Below are 25,209 nucleotides of genomic sequence, written 5' to 3' on the forward strand. Positions count from 1 at the left end.
AAATTAGCAGGAACTGATGAAGAATTACTTGTGTATTGTGTGCCTTAGCCAAGAAATGCTTTTGTTGATAGTCGTTTTTGAAAACCTCTAGTGGAAAGGAATCCCAAGGAGTGGGTAAGGGAAAGGGTAGCAGCAGGCTTATAAACAAAAGCAGAATGATCCAGAGCAGAGTGCAGTGCAGTAGCATTTGGCTCCAGAAGGAGCACTAAATTGTTTAGATTCATTGTGAGAACTTGAAAACACAACCCACAGAGATGTATAATATGCAACAATTATATGAAAAGCCTGCTTTTTCATACTTTGACAAATAGCTAGTTTAGACATTCTTTAAAAAAAAAAAAAATCTGTGTCATACTCTCAAGTCACTGGAGATATTAATTACTTAAACCTAACGAAAACTTTGGCATGTAGCAGGACTTCTTTCTCACTTGAAGAGAACTGAATAATGCATACGGTCTTTGGAAGTGAAAGAAAGCAGCTTTGGGGAAAAGGGGGAATAATTATATGCAAGATATTAAAAATGGAAAGAGGCAAAAGGTTAAGATTAGGTCTTAAAATCATTACTTAAATTAGGAAAAGTTTTTAGACTGAGTATTATAGAATGTATTTTTAATACCTAGGGCTTTATAATAAATGCAGTTCATAAAGATAAATTGTGAATTAAACAACACTAATGAAACATGTACCAAAACCAAGCAGTAAAAATGAAAAATGCTTTTTATAGCAAAATCCTGCCAAAAAGGAATAAGATAATCTCATCAATAGGCATCCTTTTCTTCTCTGTAATAATTCTTGAGTGGTTGTGGTATTCCTTTGAAATGCTATGCTCCTTTATCCTTAGTTAAATTTCTAAAACATGTATTAACTGTTTTGTTCATACAAAGCTAAATTTGGCTTTTTTGTTAAAATGGCATTATTTTAAAAGATCTAGTTCATATACATCTGTTGATATTCAGGAAAGGTGCAGCTGAGTTACTGCTCTAGCCAGTACTGCAGCTTGCAATAAAACAAGCACATCTCCACAACAACGCTTGTACTGAGAACTGACCAGTCTCTTGTTCTGATAAATGTATGTTCAGACAGGCCATAAAGGTGTTCAGAGTTGTCGGTAATGTTACATTGCCATAGTACTGATGAAATTCCTCTAATCTGATGCTGGCCTCCTATCTGGGGACTGTGAATTTGGTCTGCGTGCATTTAACACTTTTTATATCAGAAAATGATTCTGGCTGGAGGACGCAACACTGGTCACAGACTGCATATCATCAGTCTAGTTCCCCCTTGTGAGGATTAAAACTTTAGGTCCACTGCTTTGGCCTGTATTCTTCACCAGTATGTAGGGGGATCTTTGAGGGTTTCCATGTTCTGGGATTTAAGTCCTTCAGGTTAAGCTTCTCTCCCAAATCATGACATCCATTTTCCATCTCTCTTCTCAGTCATATTCTGTTAGGCTTACTTGGTCTCTCCAAAATCCTATTTCCTTCCTCCTTTCTGGGAGTCATTCTTTGATTTCTTGGGCTCTGAATCTAACATCTTATTTATTTATTTATTTATTTTTTCCCTGGAGAAATTCCATTTCTTCAAACCACAGCCCCCAGCAGGGGATGTGTCAGGCTGTCCTGTGTTCTGAGATGGTCTCAGACCCTTGAGGCTGAACAAGCCCTCATATACTCATATGTTCCAAATGTTTTGAGGTACTTTGTGATGTAGCAGCCTCATAAAATCTATCAGAATACATAACTGGTACATTTTATTCCTTAAGACATTTCAAAAAGTCTAGCTACAATATAAACTTAAGTCRTTTTGCACTTTCTTCTTTCTCTGTCGCCTTCCATTGTTTGCATTAAATCATTTACTCATGTTTTCAAGTTGTTTTTTCCAATGATGASTTTGTGTGCTGTTTTATTTGCATTCTGACTTGGGATTTTAGGCATTATTGAAGGCTATGTTGCAGAAAAAGCTGCACTGGAAGAGGCCTTGAATCTGAAAGAAGAATCTGAACGTCGCCTTGTTGTGGAACTGGAGAATATGCGTGAGCGCTTCCAGGAACTAACCCAGGAACAGGCAATCCTTGGTGAGAAGTGGTTATGAAAATTATCAAAAAGGAAATTGTCCTCCARCACTGCAATGTGTTTCTGTAACATTCCACTCTTTGCACTGATGGCTTAGTGAGTAGCTCAGCCTGGGACAGAGGTTAGCAGGATCTTCCTGTAAAAGCAGAAAATAAAATAAAGAGCTGGTTCTTCACTTCTTGGAAGATAATATTGTTAGTGAAGTGTACTACTGTAGTCTTCTGCTTAGTTAGAAATGGACAGTGTCTGAGAAAGAAAGAGGGATAAATTAGGAACTAAACTAAAGGAAGTTGGTTGTAACAGATAATTAACTAGTTAGGAATTGCAATGATGGTTAATTAACACAGTCCAATCAGAAGAGAGATGAGTTGGAGCTGCAAGGTTCTTGGCTGCTTTCGGTATTAAGGAGTTAGCTTGATACTGATGGAAGTAATAAAATACACTAGGAAGTCTACGCTGAGTTGAGGAAAAATTGTAGTGATGATGTGTATGCAGCCTAATACTGTGAATAAATTTTTCCTCTGCCTCCCAGCCTTGTCCTTCAAAACAGACAGACACATGATCAAGAAGGGTGATTGTGGGAAGTCTTTAATGATCAAGCTCAAAGTCTGCTAATGCTTTTAAAGGAAAGAATATGGATTGCAAAAGTTGAGTGAGGTAGCTTCATTGGAGGGGATAAGGTGAAGAGGTATCTTACACCTTAATATAAAGAGTGACTCACTACAAGCCGAAGACATAAAGACAGTTAGCCACTACATTGCCAAGTCAAACTCAGAAGATAAGACATAGCAGTATTAAGTTATCTACGTAACTTAACCCCTGCCTCCCGCACACACAGTGTGTGGAAAGACTTCAGCTTTTATAACTGTGAGGAGCTTGTATAGGGAACTGGAATTGGGTAAAGGGGAGCTCTTCAGCACGTGCTGGATGAAGTTCTGATTGATAGCACTCAACAACTAGAAGCTGGTACTGTGCGATTTACACTGCAAATAAGGAGCACGCATTTTAACAATGACAGCAGTGATTTACTAAAGACTGAAGAATCTTAATGTAATAAGCTGGTTTACATGTAGGATATCTTTTGATTCAYGGAAGAAAATTCAGAGATTGTTCTGTGGCTTACACTATGCCATGCCATTGTGTCATTCTAGTACTTCAGTGAATTTGTGTGTCATCTTCTAGTAGAATTGTTATCGTTTGGGGTCATTGGCCTTACAATTCTGCTAATGTCAAGATGAACCTTCATCTTTTCTGCTTGAGCCTACTACATGATAGATAGTTGTACATAGTGTCTGGATAGGCCAGAGGTAAAGACAAGGGGAAACAGTTTTTTAGTGGACTTCTCTGTTGCTGATGGTAGAGGAGACAGTAAAGTCTTTAAACTTCAGACTATGGACCCAAATTCTATATGAGGAGTGTACTCCATATATTGCAGTTACCTGTTCTCTTTTCAGGAGACTTTGTTGCAGGCTTCTGCCCGTCTTTCAGCCCTACTGTGTCACTCCTCTACAACTCCTGTGTGCCTCACGTGTCTCTTTCCCRTCTCATCTTCTCTTGTTCTCTTCGCCTTGCCACTCTTCAACTCTTTTCCAACACTTGACTYGCCCATTGCCTTGACCTTGTGGTCCACCATCCTTCCCTGCTCTTCCTTTTGACTCTCCACAAATCCTTTCAAATACAGTGGAATCAAAATACTTGTGCGTGTATGTTAGCTTTGAAGTTGTGTCTATTGCTCTGACCTCTCATATGTCATCTTAATAAAAGCTAATTGTTGCTTTAAGAGAAAATTTAATAGAGAAATGGAACATAACCTGTGATGGTCTAACACAAAYTGTCCTGGCTTACAGAATCTACAATCTCTGCCACAGTTAGTGGGGGAGGAGCCAGGGGAAAACGTCTTTTCCTGTGTGGAATGACAGAAGAACATAAATTAATTCAGGGGACTGTAATTGAAAATAAATGCATGTTGTGCTGGCTTTACAACAGTGATGATGGCATTGAGTAACACGTCCCAAAGGAAGCGCAAAACAATTCTACGATATTGTAGGACACGAGTACTTCTGGGTGTCATGGAAATGTATGACAGGTTACAAAGATTGGAGATCTGTTCCAGTGCTTTGAATCCCACTGGCCAGGAGCTAAAAGGGGGTTTTAGGCATTAAGTGTTCCATCTCAGTCTGGGGAAAGCTGCAAATTTAAAGAGAATATTGATTGTCTTAGAAAATGCATAAGTAAATAGCCAAGAATCTTCCAACAAATTTGTGTGGTTATAATGTAAAAGCATTTGTATAGTAGCTATGGACATGGGTTGACATATGGGATCAGGAGCTTCGTGTCCTAATTAAGATGAATCCAAAGGTGGGCGCTATACCTATTATGCATGAATTTCTAGTGATCTGGAAGATGGAATGAATCAAAATGTTCTATTTTTGTCTTGTACATGTTTGTATGTTTTGATTTCTAGGAACTCCTAATGCTAATGTAGCACAAAGAGAAGGTTCAGGTTTGTAATGTTGAGTTTGTTTTTTTCTCATTTTTGTTGTTGTTGCTGTAACAYTGAGTGAATGAATTGATGGTTTTGAATTTATTTTAACAAAGAGGAACAGTACTTCATAAATAGGCCCAAGAGATTACTGGGATTATGCATATCTTGGCAAAAAAAGGCACCACGTCTGTAATCCATCAGAAAGCAATTAGAGCTAAGGATATTCAAGTCACTGATCAATACTTAAAAGAAGTAGTTTTGCTGCTATTGGGCTTAAAGTGTGTCATGCAGTTATCTTCATCTTTGTCAGCTCCRTTTCCCTTTTGAGGGGACAGAGTGGCTTATAAGCTTGCTGTGAGCTTCTGATGCTTCACAGTGGGGGGTTGCAGTGGCTAAATTAAATTAAAAAAAATTGAAACTGTGAAATGGAGAGCTAGAAAAAACAGGACAAGAACTGAAGGAAGTATAAGGGAGGCTGGAGAAATGTAATCTGAAGGTATTCAGGATAGGTAGATCAGAAGAAAGAAGGCGAGAAAGGAGTGATAAAGACTAGCTATAAATGGAAGGATACTGGAAAGAAAGGATACAGGATACTGGAAGGAATGAAGAAAAAGAAAAGCAAGCAAGAAGGAGTAAGTTTTTACACTTACTGAAATAAAACTTGTAGATGCCAAATTGAAAGAGATTTTTTTTTTCCCTCCTCTTTTTCTTTCTTTTTTTTTTTCCCCCAGATTCAAGTGAGTAGTAAACATGTGATCTGATAAATTCATAGCTGCTATGATCAGGTTTTGTGGGCTACTCAAAATACACTTTTATTAATATGTTTTTAATTAATTTTATCTATACACACATGTRTTCATTGATGTACACGTGTTCTCTTGTATTTCTAGACTTTTTTTCAAAGGATGTGAGCTGGGTATACCCAGTCTCTCAGGTGAATAAGGAAGAATTACCTAGATAAGTTACAGTTAGAGTTAAGGCTGCACTGGGCTGCCAATTACTATATCTTCCTTCTGACTATTCGGATCTCCCTCAAACACTGTTCAGATTTCCCATGTTTTTGGTAACCACTTCACTGTCCTGCTGCTGCCCACTCAGTGAGGGAGAATATCTAATCTGGCCACAACATATTTGGGGATTGGCTTTCTCCATGGAGCTGCAATCCAGTTTCTGGAAACAGTTTATTAGAACTTGAACAGTTGTGTTTAAGTGTTGAGCCCTAAAATTCACCCCCTTCCCCATCCCAGTCTTCTATAGTACTCTTCCTCTGGTTTGGAATTGTTTGGAGTACCTGGAAAATATGATAAATAAAAATCATATTGTTTGGAGTTGACTGACATGGCTTATTTCTTGAAAAGCCACCCCCCTCCTTTTTTGGTGATGTGCAATACTAATGTGAGTAGAATGGCCTTGCTAATACAACGCGCTTAGACTGTAGCTTGGCATTTGCTAATGGTGATCTTGGAGTGAGGGGAAGGAGTGCGATGGGGCGTTACCAAAGTGGAATTGCATGATTTGAATTCGCGTTAATAAAATAGCAGGTTTGTCCCTACTAAGATGTGAATCCGTGACCCGATGATCTATTCTCATTGCTTGAAACTGTATTTATACGCTTGGGGAACACGTATAAGAAAAAATGCTCAAATAGATTGCATTTATTGAGAGAGCAGATACTAAATTTTAGCAATCTATTAAACATTTTAAATTCCATGTAAAATTTTATAGCCTAATTACATTTTGTCTCCTAGCTTGCATTTTTGGCTGAGGAGATGGCCCTGACTGCTTATTTCAGTTTTATCTAATCAGTATTTTGTTCCTCAGAAAGCAATAGTGCTGCTTTTAAAGCTTAAAAAAAGTCATTGACTCATTAAGTACCACGTTACTCAGTATTTGGAAGGAAAAATCCTGTGCTTGTTTTCACAAAAGCATCAGTTGTTTTCTCTCTGTAGTCCACATATGCATTTTCACTGTGGGTGTATATAGATCTGTACAGAATATACGTGTGCCTTTCTCTTCTCTATGCACCGTGTAGAAGCAAATACGGTGGAGTACAGCTGGTGCTATTTTATTCCCGTCTCTTGCCTGGTGAAACACAGCACTTGGTGAAAGATCTTCTCTGTTGTGCTATTACTGGGACTTAGTTTCTTTTAGTGGAATTCGGACTCTGTGGTTGGCATTTTTCTGGATCGTATATCTGAGCCTTGGATAACTTGCTCAGTTGCATCTCGTGATGCAAGGGTTTATCAGTTATTTTTTCAGACAGGAGGGTGCTATGGCTTCCTCCTTTCTGCTTTCTGTTTTTGCTCCCCTGTGCATGCCCTTTGCTCTTCAGGAATAGGTATGTCCAAGGACTTACCCCAACACAGTTTCCGAATTTAGGCTCAGTCAGAAGATTAGTTCACCTGTTATCCTCTCCAGTCATACACCTGCAGTAGTGCGGTTATTTCTAATGTTCACAATTGATGGGAAGGCCTCTCTTTTGATATTGACAGAATCAGGCCCTACAGACAGCTCCAGATCTGTCTATGTTGAAAGCTGGCAGATCCAAGAAATGCCGTTTTCACTCAGTGATTGCCCAAGTGGGTTGCGAGAGCAAATTCCTTGGTGGAGCCACTTCGGTTACCTGATTGTGTTCTGCCAGAGCTTGAGTTACATCCACAACTCAATGAACATTTGCTTAGCAAACATTGGCTCTTCAGCAATGCATTCAGTTGGTTTCAAAAGCTACCACGGGTGATTAGCAAATCTGAAAAACAGTTAGAGTCTATTTCCATATCTCCTGAGTTTACTTTTGCCTCAATTAACACTTTAGTTTTAACCTGCACATTTTAATATTGTCTTAATGCGGAGAAAGCATAGGTGCTACAGTAAGCCTAGGGTGGCTAAATCAAGGCATCGTAGGGTTGGTAGGGACCTCAACAGCTTGTTTAGTCCATATCCTTGTCCTAAAACAGGACCTACTTGACCTGTTTGTCTAACCTCTTAATAATTTACAGAGAAAGACTTCAGTTTTCCTGTACAGTCTGTTCCAGTGCTTCATTGTCCTTACTGTCATGAATTTTTCCCCAATGTTTAATAGGAAAGTTATTGCTGCATTCTAAGCTTGTGACATGTGTCTTAAGCATGAACGTGGAAATACTCTCCTCTGTGCCTTGGGAGAAGCCCTGTTGTATTGTTACGTTCTGTCTCAGTATTTCTCCCTGTAGCTTAAAGAGCTCTGGATTGTTCAGTCCATTCTTGTGTTTTCTGGACCTCTTATTCCTCCCCCCTTTGTTGGTTTGTTTATTTTAAAGTGCCTAGAAATTAATTGAGAGCAATGGATAATGAAGCACTAGAAAAGATGGCCTAGGAAGGTTATGGAATTGCTCCATTTTTGAAGGTTTGTAACAGCAGCTTAGAAAGATGTGAAGTCAGAAATGGTGTGAATTGAATTGATCGTGCCTGGAGAAGACAATTCTTCCATCCTGGGCACTGGGCTAGATGACCTATTAAGGTCCTTGCTGGAATCATAGACTTTCCTCTCTCCCGATCCACCCATGAAATCTAAGATGAAAAATGTAACATCTGGAAAGTAAAATAATGAGCTCTTGCACCACCTCTCTTTAATAAATAACCTGACCTTTAATTTCATGTTCGGGTTAAAATATTAAAATAGTTTTTCTACAGGAGCATTCATATTAGATTGTTTCATTTTCCACATTAGATTATTTTGGTTCTCCTAAAAAATGCCTTCAGCTGTTTGAAAATGTAGTTTTTAGATATAAGTTGGCTCTTCATAACTTAAGTAATTTTGAACTTTGCGTGTTTTCGTGGTTGTGATTTTTCTTTTATGGTCTATGTAGGGCACATATGTGTCATCTTTCTCCCTGGTGTTTCTTCCCTTTGTAGTATCAGAACTGGACTGATTTTGTATAAGCATGAGCTCTCTCTGAGTTTTAATCCCCGCTCAGAGGCTGAGGAAGAAGAATAACTTTGTCTTCTTGTAGCAGCCAGCTTCAGGGTAGGGCTGGGCACTGGTGGCCACTGAAAAGATGGATGAGTGCTGTCTCCACACTGTGGACATCAGCAGCAGTATCCAACAGGTCAGGAGGTAGAGGAGTAGTGGAGAGATTGACCTCAGTTTGAGAGTTAGATGAATGAGGGGGAGCTTGGTGTGACAATTTGGAGGAATTAATAATTCCGTATTGGCTGGCTTTGGTGGTAAGAGATTTGAGACAGGGTGGGAAGTTGGGATGGAAGGGATGGCAAAGATGTCTAACAGAGTAAGGAAGGATGGGGCAGGAAGTGTGGTAGAAAAAATTTTGAAAAAAAATGTTGTAGATGGTTAAAAAAAAAAACAAAAAAACTTCTTTTGAGGGGGGAAAAGTGAAAGTGAAGGAACCTTGGCCCTGGATATCTCTAACTAGGCTTCACTTTGGGATTGAGAAGAGATGCCCATCTCTTCTTCTACTGCATCCACCTTTTTCTTTTGTAAATCTGGTATCTTAGAGACAGTTTTCAAAGATGCAATCAGAAGCAAATGCCTGAGTTTCTTTCCTCTCTCTTAAAATACCTCCTGAAATGTTGTATTTGGTTCTTTAGCTGTCCGAAGTACCTGAATGTAATATCATTTTAAAAAGATATGGTTTGTGTACCCTGGCTTGACAATCTTGTTTTTATTTTTGTGTCCTTATTCAGGTCTGCTTAAGGAAGTGGAATTTTTAGCAAAGGAGAAGTTAGAGCTTCAGTGTCAGGCAGAAAAAGATCATTCCAACTTGCGCTCTCAAATGAAAGTTTTGGAGGCAGAACTTGAAGAACAGCTGCACAGTAACCAAGACCTGGCTAAACAGTTACTGGAGGTTGCTGACCTAAAACAGCAAATTCAAGTCCTTGAAAAACAGCTTAAAAATCAGCGGCAATTCATGGATGTAAGCAAGCTTGATGCCACATTTTGCATGATTTCGGAGGTGGTAAATACCCGTCCTGTTTGGTGATCTAGACTTTAAAGATGGGTTCTCAGATTAGGTGTGTTTTGCTTTCTGTAAAATCAAGACCTTGGTATTCTAGTCTTGTAAAAGACTAGACTTGTTTAAGCAAAAAAAAGTCAGGACTGACTAATGTTTTTTCATTCCTTTTCTGTAGTCTTATGGGATAATTTTCCTTTTTTAATTGCTGATGATGGACGCTGGAGTAAAAAAAAAAAAAAAAAGTTCTCTTTCCCTGAAATTTTAGCCACTTAAAAGGAAGTGCTAATTTATTTTTAAGTAAGCATAGTTTCCTCACTGCAAAAGCAGTTTTTCCTATATTTAATATTTCAATAAAATGTCAACTCTCTAATAAAAGACTTTCATTATCTCTGGCTGGGTTGACAGGAGCAAGCTATAGAAAGGGAACATGAACGTGATGATTTTCAGCAAGAAATTCAGAAATTGGAAGAACGGTTAAAAGTTACAGGAAAATCGCAGACTTCTGGAGAGCCCAGACAGTATGGGGTGAGTAAAACCATATTTAGTGACTGAGGGAGTTTTCATTTACTACAATTAACTATCAAAAGCTGTATCTTCTTGGAGGACTYGCTCTTGAGAGACTTCTTCCTCCTTTGTCATCACCCAGAGAGCTGAGTTCCCCCCTCTCACACACCTTATAAATGGCTAAACTACATCTAGGCAGTGAGAGTGTACTCGCATTACTTTTTATGGAGATGGAAGGAAATGTCATCTGGGGACCTATGTGTTACAGTAAAGTTTCAAAATCTGTGAGTTTGGTTTAAATTAACTGGGAAAAATACTGACACTCTGCTCTACAGAGAACACCTGATGAAAGGCTTTTGAGTCCTAAAACTTGTTTAATTTTTCCAGCTATACCAGTTGGTCTAATAAAGGATGTTACTTAGGTCTGTATGCCTTGTCCTCTCTAAAATTGTAAATTAGTCTTTTTTTTTCAGATGCTTGTTTATTTGATACTCGCTTTCAAAGATTAACTTTTGCTTTTTGTTTGTTTGTTTTTTTGCACAAATGAACATTGTACAGAACTATGAATTGACTCTACAGGTATGGAAAACAGCATGAACATCTCCTTAACCCTTCTTTCCTTTTTCCTTTCAATTTCTTCTGCTTAATTAGATCTGTTTTGACTTCTTTCTGTTCTTCATGTGTCAAATCTGCTTCAGCTTGACTTAGAGATATGGATACATGTTTCAGGGTGGCAGAGTTCTTGCAGGAGGTGGGGAACTCCTTCCAATTAGATCTCATGTCTATAAGTACTTCATTCTGCTGGCCTCTTGCTCAGATGCATTTGCATGCCATTACTTACTGTAAAACATTTTTTTGATATGAAAGGTAAAGTTGAGGTTCAGAGTATGAAATAAAGATCATGGAATTAAGGATGCACTGTGCCTCAGCCTTCAAGTTTTGTTTGTGGCACTGCTCTTGACAGAACTTGAATGTTTATACTACTTAATTTCATTTCCATCTATTCTTTTATGTACAGTCTATGAAATTRCGGACCTCAGTGTTAGAAACTGAATCTTTGGCAGAGTGGGTTTTCCATGCTGGCAGGCGGATTGTTACCAGCCTTCTCTAACTTCTTCAGAAGTCTAGTGAAATCCTAGCAGAAATTGAGTGATTATGTATCTTTCTGCATCTCTCTCAGCTTCTCATTTGCATGAATATCATTAGCTGGCATTAAGATTTTCTAAATGCATCAGATATGGCTATATCTATGTATACCAGATATGTTATACTATGGCAAAGATCAGATGCTTCTCCTTTTTTTAAGCTTTTTCTTTCTCAAATGCCGTATGACTTGCTGTTGAAGGAATGTTTGTACCTCTTCGCAGAAGGTATACTTCTGTGGCAGTCTTGACATGGATGCTATGTGATTCTGTAGGCATAAGATTTAGGAAAAGTCACTTCAAGCATGTCAGATTATTAAGACCATAGCTTGCTTTCTATCCAAGATGTTGCCTGGATTATTTCTCAAGCTATTTCTTTACTGCTTAGGCATGTACATTAGGAAAGAGGGAGATCTGTTAAACTTAATGCTTGTCCACGTGATGATTTATAGCCTCTCTCAAAACACTTTAGACCTTAGAGGGAGAAAGGCACACAAGGGTTAACTGAGCAAGTGACATTTGTGGGTAGGATGAGGCATGTCTGCAGTCTGTGCCAAAATGAAACGCAGGGATTTAGAGAGTTCTTGTGCAATTATTTAATGCAGTTGTAGTGTCAGTAATTGCTTAACTCAGGCACTAGGAATGGCTGAGACAGTGCAGTTCATCTGATTTCTGAATGTAATCATTATAAGAGGTTCATACTTGTTCCCCTTGCTCTTCTTTAGACTTGGGGTGTTTGTGATGGGGTTATTGTGTGAAAAGAGTGCTGACTAGTACTTGGAACTACCATTTGTGAGTTTGCCATGAGAGTGAAGGTTGTGAAAGCATTTTCTTATCTACAGAATCACAAYGCTAGCTCTACAGAAATGCGGCATTAAAAATAGCATTTCACATGTAAAATCTTGTAATGGCTGGTATTCTGATGACTTACGACCAGATCTTACAGCAAGACCATCTGTGTAGAACATACTAGACTTTTGAAGATATTTTTCGTACCTAAAAGCTTTTCTGTAAAGCTAGAAAACAAGCCTGTGTTATGCTTGACACTTACTTAATTGCTGATGAGATGAGAAAGGAAGAAGATATATACATAGTTAAGCAAATGTGTCTGTGCCTGTAAGCAGTTGAAAACGTGATGTTAATCACTTGATGTTTTTAACTAGTCTGTGATACTCTCTGCAATTATTAATTTGGTTAAATTAATTCTATTCTTCTGTATTTTCCTAGAGGGTAGTTTTCTGCTTTAGTAATGTCTGTACAATACTTTGAAGATGTAAAGTTCTATGTTAATACAAAGAGTTTTTAGTTTATAATATTGAAGTGGAAATTGTATAAATTCAGAGTCTCTTGAGGAACAAAGTATTTATTTTGTCAAATCTCATCTTCCTTACTTGTTGGTGTTGACTAAATAACTTCTCCTTTTAGAAGGAGTTCCATTGCTTTCCCATTTAATCTAGCTTTCAGTTTGCTTGATGACCTTATCACTTGCTATGTGGTTTCTTTTGTCAGGTTCTCTCCTGTCTCTGTCACCTAGCAGAGCTCCTAGCCTTGCTTTCACATGACTTACTGGGATGAACGAGTGGCGGTTTTCCTGCAGCTCTGTGCATGATTGGATCTCACTGAGCTCAAATGCAAATCGTCACCCTTTTCCTATTTAAGCATCTCTTAAAAAAAAATAGCATCTATTTTGCATGGCCTACAGTGAATATCTGTTTTTTTAAGGCATTGACTGTGTTAAGTTGCATATTTCTCTTTCGAGTCTTGATATCTTCCTTTAGATTGGAATTCCTTAAAGTAATAGAAGAGGGTTCCAAAGTTACAGGAATACTTCTAATGCTATTCATAATAATTCATGTAATCTTGAGTTGTTTTTATTTTAAAAAATAAGCAAAGCAAATAGGGACCCTTTTGTTTGACCCTTGGGCCTTAAAAGTATACTTTCATCCAATATTTTGGTGGAATATTGTGAATATTAAGTGAGAATAATCAAATGTGTATTTAAGAGCTGCTGTATTTGGAAAACAAGATTTCAAGAAGTTGCTTTTTCATCCTTTCTCTCCACTTCTGCTTTTACTTTCATCTGAGACTTTAGCACTAGTTTTGTCCATAGTAAAATTCTGCCTGCTTAGCTGTGAAATTACTCTTCCTTCCAATTGGAAATTTATGTTATATTGCCTGAATATCTGTATAATGTGATTTCTGTATAGGTAGAATCTTTGCAAGCAGAAATAAAAGAGAAGATGGGTGATTACAGTAAGCTGCTATTAGAAAAGGAGCAAAAACATCAAGAAATTACAGCTCGTGATAAAGAAATAGAGAAACTGGTGGCACAGATACGAGAACTGGAGCAGAGCGGTACTGAAGTCTCAAAGACTGTGAACTACCTGGAACAACAACTACAAAAAATGAAGAAAGTGGAAACAGAATTAAAACAAGTAATTTTTAAATACCTGTTTCACTGGGAGAGGAATTATGCAGAGAGTGTTTTCATGTGGGAATTCAATGAATGTGTTACAACATTCTTTGAGGCTGTGCTTTGCATCTAGTGGGGAGTTAAGCTGTTGTATGAATAGCAGGTATTGCAGGCACAGTTTTAAACAAAACACTGGTTTTGAGAACTATGAAACTACTCCTATATATACACTCCTTTTTGACATTTGTCTTGTTTTCGTGGACCAGAGCTGCTCTTTTGCTTCTCCAAGAGTTCCTAAGAAGATAGTACTACTCAGTATTAAATATGGTGGGTTTTTGATCAATAGCTGTGTCAAGATCATACCATCATAATCGGTAGTTCTTGCTGTATGTCTCGAGAGCCAGATCTGTTCACCATACTCCCAAGATCTTAGTGTTTTATGTTACTACTGCAGGTTTGATCACCGCTTAGAGAATCTGTGAACTAAGAATTACGTTCTATTTAGTAAAATGCTAGAAAAATTATTTATCTGCTACCAAACATCCGAGTAACCTTCTTGGACTAAATGTTTCAGTTTCCTTCTTGCAATTTCTCTTGGTTCAGGTAAGCACTGTCAGTAAGTGTCTGACAAGTTTGAAAGGATTTGAGAATAGGATGGTCTAAACTGAATTTATCATTTTCTTTGATAATGCTGTAAATATTTGCTTTCATTATTCTTTATTTTAAAAATATTGAACAAAACAAACTTTTGTTTAATTTCACTTGAATGTGGCATAGACTAGCCAGTCATAGCTTATTAGGTGCTATTATTCCCTTCTATTTGGCACTTGTGAGATTGCGACTGCAGAACTGTCTGGTTTTGGATTCCCTAGTACAAGAAAGGCATTGACATACTGGCGTGAGTTCAGCAAGGGGCGACCAAGATGGTTGGAGGCTGGAGGAAATGATTTATGAGGAGAAGCTGAGAGAACAGGGCTTTTTTAGCCTTATGGAGAGAAAGTGAAGATCTTATTATGCCTGCAACCACATAATGTGAGGATATAGAAAAGATGGAGCCAGACTCTTCCTGGAGGTGCACAGGGAAAGGATGAGAAGATAAGGGCATGAACTGCAACAAGGGGAAACTTCAGTTAAATAGTAGGGGACAAAAATCATAATGGGGCAATAGGATGTTGGAAAAGGGACTCAGAGGGGTGGTGGAGTCTCTGTCCTTGTTAGATATTCAGCATTTGGCTGGCCAGGCCCTTAGAGCAATTTGCTCTAAACTAGTTCTGCTTTGAGCTGAGAGTTGGACCAGAAAGCTCTACAGACCCTTCTCTGCCTAAACTATTCTGTGATTTTATACAAATATCCAAAAGCCATGACCACTCACTTTCCATTTGGTTTGACTTGGAGAACATGGAGACTGGTACTACTGTTGGTATATATTACTCTGTTGTCCCTGAAACCCTAGCTTTTTATTAAATGTGCTTGCTTTGATCTGTGGTAATTTGAGACACTCTTTTAGTTGTCTGAATGACTCAGTAAATTGGTCATTCTTTAAAATCCTAAACAAGCCAAATTCAGACTCCATGGAAAGTAATTCATGAGCTTTGTACAAGGTTAAACTACTGAATTTGCCAGCTGTATCATTGTAATAGCTTGCCTTGAAGATATTTTATGCAGTAAATAAGTGCCAAATGAGCTCTCAGTATGTTCGCATGCCACGAACTTTGTGTGCAAAAACACATTTGATGTGAATGGAAATAATGAATTTTATCCAAAAAAGATATTCCAACAGGCAAAAAATGTCAGCATTGCAGGTAACAGAGACTAGAGCTAGTAAGAAGAAGGTCTGGAAAGAATAATTTTGAACGTGGAACAGCATCTTTTTTGTGAGGAATAGTGACTAAACCCACAGGTACCAGATCCATTTATCCCACTGTCAAGAGAGCAGGGAGCAGGTATTTGTTTTTCGGTCCTGGTCTGATTCCTTTAATTTGTTCAGGTTGTTGAAATGTAAAATTGACCCTTTTGCTTGCAATGGTGCTGGGAAGGGCTGGCCCTCTTGGACTGATCGCTCTGCATTTAGTTTTGAGGTCTTCAAAGCGGGCTCGCTTAGGGAGTCTGCTCTCCTATGCATTTTGGAATAAGGAAAAGAAGATGCCATGTTGGACTGCATCTGTACGAGCATCCAGATGTAGATTTTAGAATGAAGATGCGCTTCATAAAGCCCCTATTTTTGCATGGGTCATCGCGTGTTTGTCCTGGATCACTGGGGCAACCACAGAATGTTAAACTTCACTCTTGCACGCAGAACTGTGCTTACACCATGAGCTAAGGCACAGCTGTACCTTTATCCAGTAAATGCAGGGGAATCTGAAGAAAAGCAGGCCAATTCTGCAGTAATCAGGACTTGCATGTTGTCATTGGGGGTGTTTTGTCAGAGATCAAGCCGAACTCCAAAATGGTGCGGGTAACTTCTTGCTTTTGGTATTGACATAGAAACAAAAAAATCGGCATTGCGGTTGCTTGGGTTTCGTTGGGGTCTGGCAAGAAAAGTTTTTGTTTTCCCTTGAGGACAAACAAAAAAAAATTTATAGTAGGTGCTTCCCTACCCAGCAAATTCAGGTGATACTTTCAGGATTGTGTTTCTCTTCCCTCCTGCCAGTGGTATGAGGTGTGAATGACGGTTTTATATCTGAACTGGCCGTAACTTGTCCATGTAGCTTCCTCTTTCCTCTTTTGTGTGCCTGGACTACTCTCCATAGCTGGTCAGAAGGCCACCGAGGGCTGGCTGGGGGCTAGTGGATGGAAACCACAGTCTGTTTAGTAGCTACACAAAGGTTTGGGCAAGTGTTTTTAGATACCTGTTCTTGGGCATGCTGTTTTGATGTTGCAATATAACGTTAACTTGGGGGGAGGTGTTGCTGCTTCCTTCGTTTTAAGATCAGAAGTTGCTTTCCATGTATTCTGAGTCTTGGTTCTGTTTGATTAGAGAACAGTAATTCTTTTTTTTTTTTTTTTTTTTTTTTTAATAAATTTTGGCAAATCATAACATGAATCTAAATTAACCCTTCTATTAGAGTTGTGTCTACTGAGCTATGGGCAGAGTAAGTGTTGAACAACAAAAGCAGTTACTTCCTTAGGTTTCCTGTTCAGCTTTCCTTGTATTGTATTAAGTACAAATACGTATGCCCACTGTTTGGAACGACTTCCGGAGTGAAGGTTTCCTTCTTGGATTGACCTAGCTCAAAGGAGAGGTTAAACCAAAAAAACAATCTACGGTAGCTTGACAGATCACAGATCTGGCAGAAACTTAGTGTTGGTTTCACATTCTGACTTAACATGATATATTTTGTAGGAGATTTTTGGTCTTCCCATAGCTTGACTTAAGTTCTCTACACTTAAGTTAAAGCCATTTTTGCTTAAGCAATATATGGTACCATAATAAATAAGGAAGTGGCTGCAAGGACAAGATGTTTAGGTTAGTAAACAAACAGGTAAAAACACTGTATAATTGAGAAAGTGTAGTTTACCACTGAATGCTAAATTTTCAGAAGTTCAGCTTGGGTTAGAAAAAAATACAGGAGTAAAAATTTGTAAGTAAGTGAGCCAAAAACATTCAGTCATCTTGCATTCATATGTTTTTATGGGTTGTTGGAAACTGTACTTTTTTTATTGTGCCGGGATTTTCTTTAGGGATGAGTTGTTTTTGACAGGAGTGTTCTCTGTAGATGGGTACGTATACGGATAATTCATTCTAACACACCAAAAAATATTTTGCAGGATAAAGAAGCATTGCAACAGCAACAGTACAATAACCTGATTCAGATCTCTGCCCTGCAGTCTAAACTGGATGAAACAAGGCACAGAGTCCCTACCGAAGGCAGTTCTGATCAAGTGCTGAAGGAACAATTGCAGGCAGAACAGGAAGCACTTGGGATGAAAGAGAGAGAGGTAATGGGTTTCAAATTTTCCTAGGTCCCTGTAGACTTTAGGAACAGTCACATAAGTCGCAGAAATATTTTGTGCACTAGCTGAGAACTTAAGCCGTTCAAAAATCAAATGACCAATGTTCTTATAGGAAATGAGTGAACGTGCCTCCTTACCCAGTATTTTCTCTGCTCTTGGTCTTAACTAATCTGGCGGTAAGTCACATCAACCATAAGAGTCTGACATACCAATTTCTGTTATAAACTGTTTTTTCTTTCCTCCCAAAGTTGAAGTGAAGTGGAACTTAGCTATATTTTTGTCTGACTGAGAGTAAGCGATACTTTTAAGAACAGCAGGGACAATAATCATCCTTACTGGTGTTACCTGACCTTCTGCATTTCGTGAGCCAGAGATTTTTAGCTGCGAGTTCTACCAAGCTCAGTTGAAATTCAGTATAATCGGTCACAGTATTTAGAACTTTTCTTGGACACACACACACAGATACTCAGAAACCCGCACACGCACACTGTATGTTTATGTAATATTATATAAATATTATGAGATCTGTAATATACAAACCTACAGCCCAGTTTGAGATGTGCAAATTAAAAAAAAAAAAAAAACAGCCTGGATGATCCTCCAGATAAGTGTACACCATTGTTTCAAGAGCAATAAGCTAATAAAAACTCTTAATATCTTATAGATCAGTTCTTTATCTCCTATATAGTGTTACATCAGGAATCACTAGCCCTTTTTCTTTCTTAAAGCCCCTATGTCTAGCTACTCATCAAGGCAAGAGTTGATACAGGCTGTGGGTGGCCAGATGGCAGTGCTTCCAAGTCATTCTTTGCTCTGAAGCTTTCTCTGCAAGCAGAGAAGTGTGCAATTATTGAATCTTCATTTTACAGTTTGAATGAGTCAATGGTTATAACTTCTGTGATTGCTGTGTACTGGGATTAGTACTGCAGTGCTAATTTCTCTCCTTTAAAAAGAGAATGGTGATCATGTGAACTGCTTATGATTACATTAGACATTAGATGTTGTTAGCATGTCTCAAATTGTTGTCCCAAACTACATCTGTGGTCATGCCTTGATTTTTTTTTTTTTTTTTTTCCCCCCCCCCAAGGACATTTTATATAAGCAGTTAGATTTTTAAAGAGGGGGGGAGCCCCCCCTCTTTAAAAATCTAATTCTTCCAAAATCAGGAAGCTTTGATTCCCAGCTGAGGAGCTAATACACTAGCTTCTTACTCTTCTTACTCTTTTTTTTTTTTTAAGTCTCAAATATTTTATTAATGTAAACTGATTAGAGGGAGTTTAAGCCATGCAATTTGCTGCAGTTATTTTCAGTAACTAAGGTGGTGAATTAAATTTTATATTTTCTGCTTAAATGAGGGACTTAATTAAAATAACTTTGCATTTTTGTTGTTTTAGATTGCAAGCTTATTAGACCAACTACAGCAATGTAAAGATAATTTGATCAGTAAAAATGAGGAGATATTGCAGCTGAACTTGCAGTTAGAGATGCAAAAAAACCTTAACACTTCCAGCATCAGCCAGCTTCAGTTAGAGAATGCACACTTGAAGGTAGGTTTCTTTAGCTTTAGTGTGCTCCAGCTAAACCTCCAGAAATCCTTTTTTTCCCTTGAGCACTGTGGTCTTTATCTCGTAATGTTATAAATGCATGTTTGGCTTGTTTCTGTTGTCAAGGGAATGCTGCATTGCTGTTACAAATGCTAATGTTGGATATCCTAGAACAAAAAAATTGATACTCTAGATTCATGCTTATGGCATTATCTTCTACAGTCATCTGATTTATACAAGAAACTTAGTTTTTTTTTCTAATCCTGAGAGTTGGGATGGATAAAATGAAACAGGAGTCGAATGTGACCAGAGAATAACAGATGCAATGTTATTTGTATGGGTGGTCAGTCTGAAAACACTGTGAAAAGTGTTTTCCTGCATGTGGACTGCTCTGGGCACTGTTTGAATGGGATATTAGCTTCAGTTCCGTGAGTCTAAGAGACACTAATAAAGGCTGTGCTGGAGCATGGTGTCACACTCTCCTCTTCCTCTTGTGCATTTGACCTTTCCAAAACCCTAATACATGGGAGGAAAGAGTCATTGCTACTGTAAATGCAAATATTCCCAATGGAGAGAGTGTGATGGAGTTCTTGCTGCTGTTCCCAGGGGCTCTCTTTGACTGGAACCTGAAAATGATACTGAGTTTCTGATTGATACCATGAGTTACACAGTAGCTGCTACTTCTTAAACAGTAGTCTTTTGCCCTTTGATGGGATAGATAATTTACTCAATGGCTTTTAATCACAAAAAGTCAGTTGCATGAGACTTATTGGCACGACTACACTTTTCTTCACTGTGGGGAAAGGTGAAGTAATCCTTCCTTGAAAAGGAGGACTCTATAAAAGCAGTGAGGAGAACTGTGATATGCCTTTTATAGGTTGCATCAGTGAATAGTTGATTTCTAGTGGCAGGCCGTGTCCAGGACACTTTTCCAGACAAATGCAAATGCTGCTGTAAAGTTTACAGTCCTGAAGTGTAAAGACGACTTGTGATGAGCATGACAAATCAGTAGCATTGTGATGAGCAGATCTATAGCATTTCAGTTCCCATACAGTGTAACGCATGCCTCCATCCTTGCCGCTGCAGCCATCAGAGAATGACTGAGCGGTCTGTTACCATTATTGTTGCTATAAAGATTGAGTCCTTGCACATCCAGAAAAATGAAGGGACTGGGTCCATTTGGAGAAGTTAGGGCCTAGAGGGAGGTTGTTTCTTGCATGTGAATGAATTCTGTATGTGCAGAGGAATAGGAGAATCCTATTTTATGTTTGTAAAGTATTATTCGAAGTAGTGCATTTGGTCATTCTTAGAGCTCAACTGTTCACAGCAACTTCAGTGATTCTTTGATTACAAACTACGGTGTTGTTGTTCAGTAAACACTACTGCCGTCTTGCCTGCATTTCTGACTTATAACATTTGCTATGGCTGTAGAAGTTATAAAACTGGTTGGCAGTTAGTCTGACAACTAGTGTTTATCTCTTACCTTGAAAATTGAGAACTATTGCACCAATTTAATCAAGTGGTACAAACCCAAATGAAGTAGCTATCGTTGTTTTAATTTCCATAACATTATAGTAAGGAGGAGAATGTTTAAATAAAGCCCTTAGTTCTGTTCTGCCATTATATTGGAAGAAAATGAAAGTCCCTTGTAATCAAATTGATGTTTTTCTGTTCAGGAGGAGCTAACAAAACTTCACCTGAAGCCAAATCAGGACCAGGATAATAGTGATTCCTCAGCTTTGTCATTCCCACAAGCACTGCTTAATGAAAAGAATCAAGAAATTGATCATTTGAATGAGCAGGTGAAGAGACTCCAGCATGAGCTAGAGAACACTGAGAACAATAAGGTAAGAGTACTTACTAGATGGGCATTGCTTAATTTTGGGGTGGGGGGAGGAATATGCAGAATTATATTGCAGATGAAATCTGTTAGATATTTCTCTTAGGACAGTAGAAGGTATTCTGAGTATGTACCCAGCTAAAGTCTGCAATTCTTCTTGCTGTTAAATGTTTGATTTAATCCTTAAGTGATTCAGAAAGCATGATTCTTCTAGTAATTTTAACTCTTCTGCGCAATAGTAATTTTGCCTATATATATTAATACTCAGATCTTATCCTTTTGCTCAGGCTGTGGAAGACCGAAAATCTGAAATTGAAGAACTCCAATCTCTTGTTGAGCACCTTCGTGGAGACCAGGAAAGGTTGCGTAAGGACAAAGATGAGGAGATAGAACAACTTCATGGAGTAATTGAGAAGCTTCAAAAAGAGCTGGCACAGTTTGGACCAATATGTCATGAAGTTAGTGACAGCCAAGATAATCTTTATCAGCTTGGTTTGGAAGAACCAGTGGAAAACCTTCAGACTGAGCTGAAGAAGGGATTGGTGGATTTTCAGGCTGATCCTGATCCAAACGGAAAAAACACATCGCTACTTTCCGTTGTGAGAGAACTTCGGGAAGAACTAGAGCTTGTCTCAACTGCTAGAGAAGCTCTGCAGCACCAACTGGAAGAGAAGGAATCACATTTCAAAATAGAAGTGGAAGTTTTAGAAGAAAATTTTCTAAAAGTACAAGAGTCATCAAAGCAGTACTTTGAAGAACTAGTCTCTCTAATGGAAGAGTACGACGCGCTTCAAAAAGAATACCACCTTTTCCAAACGCGCTTTTCTCAGAAAGAGGTTGAAGCAAGGATGACTTCTTCTAGAATTCAAGAACTTGAAAATACTGTTAGAGAGAAGGAAGCAAATATTCTAGAGAAAGATATGCAGATGAAGACAATGGCAGATCAAAGAGCAGCTGACACAGATGAATTGCAGTGCTTAATAAAAAAGGTAGCAGTGCTTGAAACTGAGCTGGAAAAGAAAGACACAGATCGGGCTCAAGAGGTTCATAGTCTTCAGACAGAAGTTTCTAGACTTGATTTTGAGGTGCAAACACTGAATCAAAAAGAAGTAGCTTATCAGAGAGAAATTGATGAACTGCAAGGTTGCACTGCAAAACTGAAAGATCAGATCAAGGAGTATGTGAAAGAGCTTGAAACTTTACGACTGGAAAGAGATGAACTTATTGCACAGTTGGAGTCCTACAGGTCAAAGGAGCAACATGGTTATGAAGAGGCTAACCTCCCCAAGCTGGTCTCCAAAACAGAAAGAAAAGGCGAAGATCTTAAAGGAATGGAGAAATTGGAAGTACTGGGAGCAACTGTTGATCAGTCATTTGGAGTTCTGGTTTCCACAAGTGATGAATTGGTATGCTGTTAGTTTTCTAATAATGTTACTTCTTTTTTCTTCTTGAATAAGCCAATTTTGTGTCATATAAAACTCTATAGTTTGTTCTTCTCAGCGTTGTAATGGCAGAAATGAAAACGCTGATTAGATGGCCTGTGCTATTACAGATTATGAGAAAGTGAAGAGGAATGGTTGTTGTGAGTCAGACTAAAGATCTTTCTGTCTCTGTGTCCTTTCTCCAGTAATGGCCAGTGGTAGATTCCTGGAAGGATTAAGAACAGGGGAAGCATGTGTGGAAACTTAATCTGGTCAGGAAACCTCCTTTAGTTTGTTCTGAGCTGGATATGGTTTCAGGCAGGGATCTTGAGATACTAGGTCTGTGCTCGCCATGCTTTATGGCTACCTTGGGAAACTACTTGAAAATACTTCTCCCTGTATCAAATTTTAGTAGAAGCCTTTATTTACTCTGAATCTTTCTAGAACCATTTGCTCTGAAGAATTTAATATGAACTTTCGTTAAATTGCCCAAGTTTGGAAAGCAATAGGACCCAGAAGACTTGTGTTTCAGAGAGTTAGGGGCATCTGTCATGTACCAACTTAATGCACAATAAGGCTTACTTACAGAGGTGATAACTGTCAGTAAGAGCACTTAATATCAGAAGAGCTCCTGAGTGCACAGGCAATAAGGAAGTTAGGTGCCAGTCTTCTGTGAATTTTGGGGTTCTTGCTTGGCAATATGATATGGGTGTAAAAATCCAAGGTTGATGATTTATACTGTACTGCGCTTGCCTAGCCAGGGGGACAGAAAGATGGCTTTTCTGCACCTGATAGAAATTTCTGCTCTAGCAGAATGTTGGATTCTACTGGAATGCAATAATTTCAGTAGAATTTTTGGATTTTTAAGTTGGACAAAATAAATGACCTTTAATATTGGTATCACTAATTGTGAAAGCTTACTTAACGGAGTTGCGGTGATATCAATGTTACACATTGCTTTGCCATTTTACTTTATAGCCCAGCCATCACAACAAGATGCAATTCCTCATTTTAAAATCTACTTGATAAGAACAATGGGTTTTTAATTAGGCTTTTTTCTGTTATCACCAAGCTGTGCTCAAGTATTTAGAATATATTGTATTTAAATTGCACTTGAATGCTATTTCTCCTTATATGCACATTTTTCTTCTTATGTACAGAAAAGATCAGTGATTTCACTTAGTTATTACCCTGTGTTTATTTTCTAAGCAGACATGAAAACTGTTACTAAGCAAAGTGCGTGATCGTTATTGGTTTTTGTATTTTTATTTGCTTAAAAGTTCTAGCTGGGTTCAATGACGTTTGCCTAGGCGGTAGTCTTGACTTCAGGGTTTCTGTTTCAGAAAGCTTATGAGGGAAGAGGTGGGGATAGCATTGAATCATGTATGCAGAATGATGTATATATGATCATTAAACGTATAAAGACAAGGTCAGAGCTCAGGCTACCGGACTTCCAATCTAGTGCTCTACTAGACCATGTTGCCTATGCAAATCGTGTATTTGGTCATGGCAATAGTTTATTCCCTTTAAAGAGGGACATAACAATCATTATGCACCGTATTTAATGACTGTGGTTTTCATCTGTCTCTATAGGTCTCCTTCAAGTTGTAATAGCGACTTGGTAGTAGCTGATAACTAACCTTCATGAGTTTCAGCTTTCTGGTGGAAGCTGCATATAGCAATACTCTCTTCCTCCTGTCCAGAACAGGAGTACAGTTGCTTGATCTCAGCTTAGTAATGATTACTTTTGCAAGCTTAACATGTTAGGCTAGCCTGTGAATTCAAGACAACAGCATCGTTTATACTGATTGTTTTGTAAAAATATTTAAACAGGGTGAGAGGTGCATCTGTAACTTCAAAATCATAGTTACTGTAGACACAATTTGGAAATTTGAAAATGCATGGAAAATATATAGTCTATACTAATATGGAAACTGCTCACATGAAAATTATTTTTTCCTTTGAACACAATGAGGGGAGACATAAAGGCTACAAATGCCTCACAGAATGAAGAGAGTGTAATTGTAAAGATGGCATCTCATCAAGAAGAACTTAAATCTGAATTAGATTCTGCAAAAAAGGAGTTAGGATTCAGTGAAGAGAGAACTAGTAAAACTTTGAAGGATATAAAAGTATACTGGAATTCTGGGGACAGTTAAATGACTTAAACATCACTTTTTCAAGAAGAACCTTGGATTTTCCAGTATTTAAGTTTATGTATATATTGCATGTCAATGGTATTTTCATGTGCAAGCGCAAAAAGTCTTTGAGTGTGTTGTGGCAATGGAGGGATGGTCATCAAAGATAGAGAATACTTTGAGTCAAGTAAATAATTTAACTGTATCCTCAAGCATTCATTTGTAATAATGAATTATGGATCTATAATGACCCATTCCTATGAAATAGTTCATTCTAATAGAAGGAAAAATATAATGTTCAGTTTAGACTATCAACTGTCTGAGCAAGATGTTGACCATGAGGTGAGAGACGGAGAAAAATAACAGTATTTGGGTACTTTTGTTCTAGTATGGATAAGCTAAATGTCATGATGAGGTGTGATACAGAACCTACCTCTTCAGAGGTAAAGAAGTGATTGCTGCTTGGAGTGACTGGTGACAAAACCTATGTGAGATTAAGCAACTCTTTACTTAACCCCAAACAGTGAACAGGAGCTGGTTCAAAATGTTAACTCTGAAAAACCTTTATGTAATAGTGAACATAACACAAATTCAGTAGCCTCGTAGGAGTGAAGAAACCCCCTACAGTTATTCTTAGGTTCGAAAGTGAGAACAATGAAAATTAGGAAATGTATTAAAAAGAAAGCTGGAGGATTAGCCAAAAGGGTAATATATTTGCAGCTGGCAATTGAGTTCAAAAGAACTAGGACA

The 25,209-nt window shown here is 38.2% G+C and overlaps 1 protein-coding gene across 14 annotated transcripts in view; it reads left to right on the forward strand.

The window, feature by feature from the left end:
- The window catches only part of PCNT (pericentrin), a 100,700-nt gene that overhangs the window by 46,641 nt on the left and 28,850 nt on the right, over window positions 1-25,209 (forward strand). For 7 of the 14 annotated variants that reach the window (XM_026084796.1, XM_026084799.1, XM_026084797.1 and 4 more), the window contains 10 exons: window positions 1,931-2,074; window positions 4,537-4,575; window positions 9,235-9,464; window positions 9,909-10,028; window positions 10,566-10,586; window positions 13,357-13,584; window positions 17,331-17,501; window positions 18,911-19,063; window positions 20,737-20,907; window positions 21,188-22,306. In XM_026084796.1, coding sequence (XP_025940581.1) covers window positions 1,931-2,074; window positions 4,537-4,575; window positions 9,235-9,464; window positions 9,909-10,028; window positions 10,566-10,586; window positions 13,357-13,584; window positions 17,331-17,501; window positions 18,911-19,063; window positions 20,737-20,907; window positions 21,188-22,306 — 2,396 coding nt within the window. The remainder of the gene's footprint in view (window positions 1-1,930; window positions 2,075-4,536; window positions 4,576-9,234; window positions 9,465-9,908; window positions 10,029-10,565; window positions 10,587-13,356; window positions 13,585-17,330; window positions 17,502-18,910; window positions 19,064-20,736; window positions 20,908-21,187; window positions 22,307-25,209) is intronic. The other 7 variants (XM_026084803.1, XM_026084809.1, XM_026084808.1 and 4 more) reach the window with 4 other exon arrangements.

This window comes from Apteryx rowi, unplaced genomic scaffold (assembly GCF_003343035.1).
Source record: "Apteryx rowi isolate R43461 unplaced genomic scaffold, aptRow1 scaffold_650, whole genome shotgun sequence".
Lineage (NCBI taxonomy): Eukaryota > Metazoa > Chordata > Aves > Apterygiformes > Apterygidae > Apteryx > Apteryx rowi.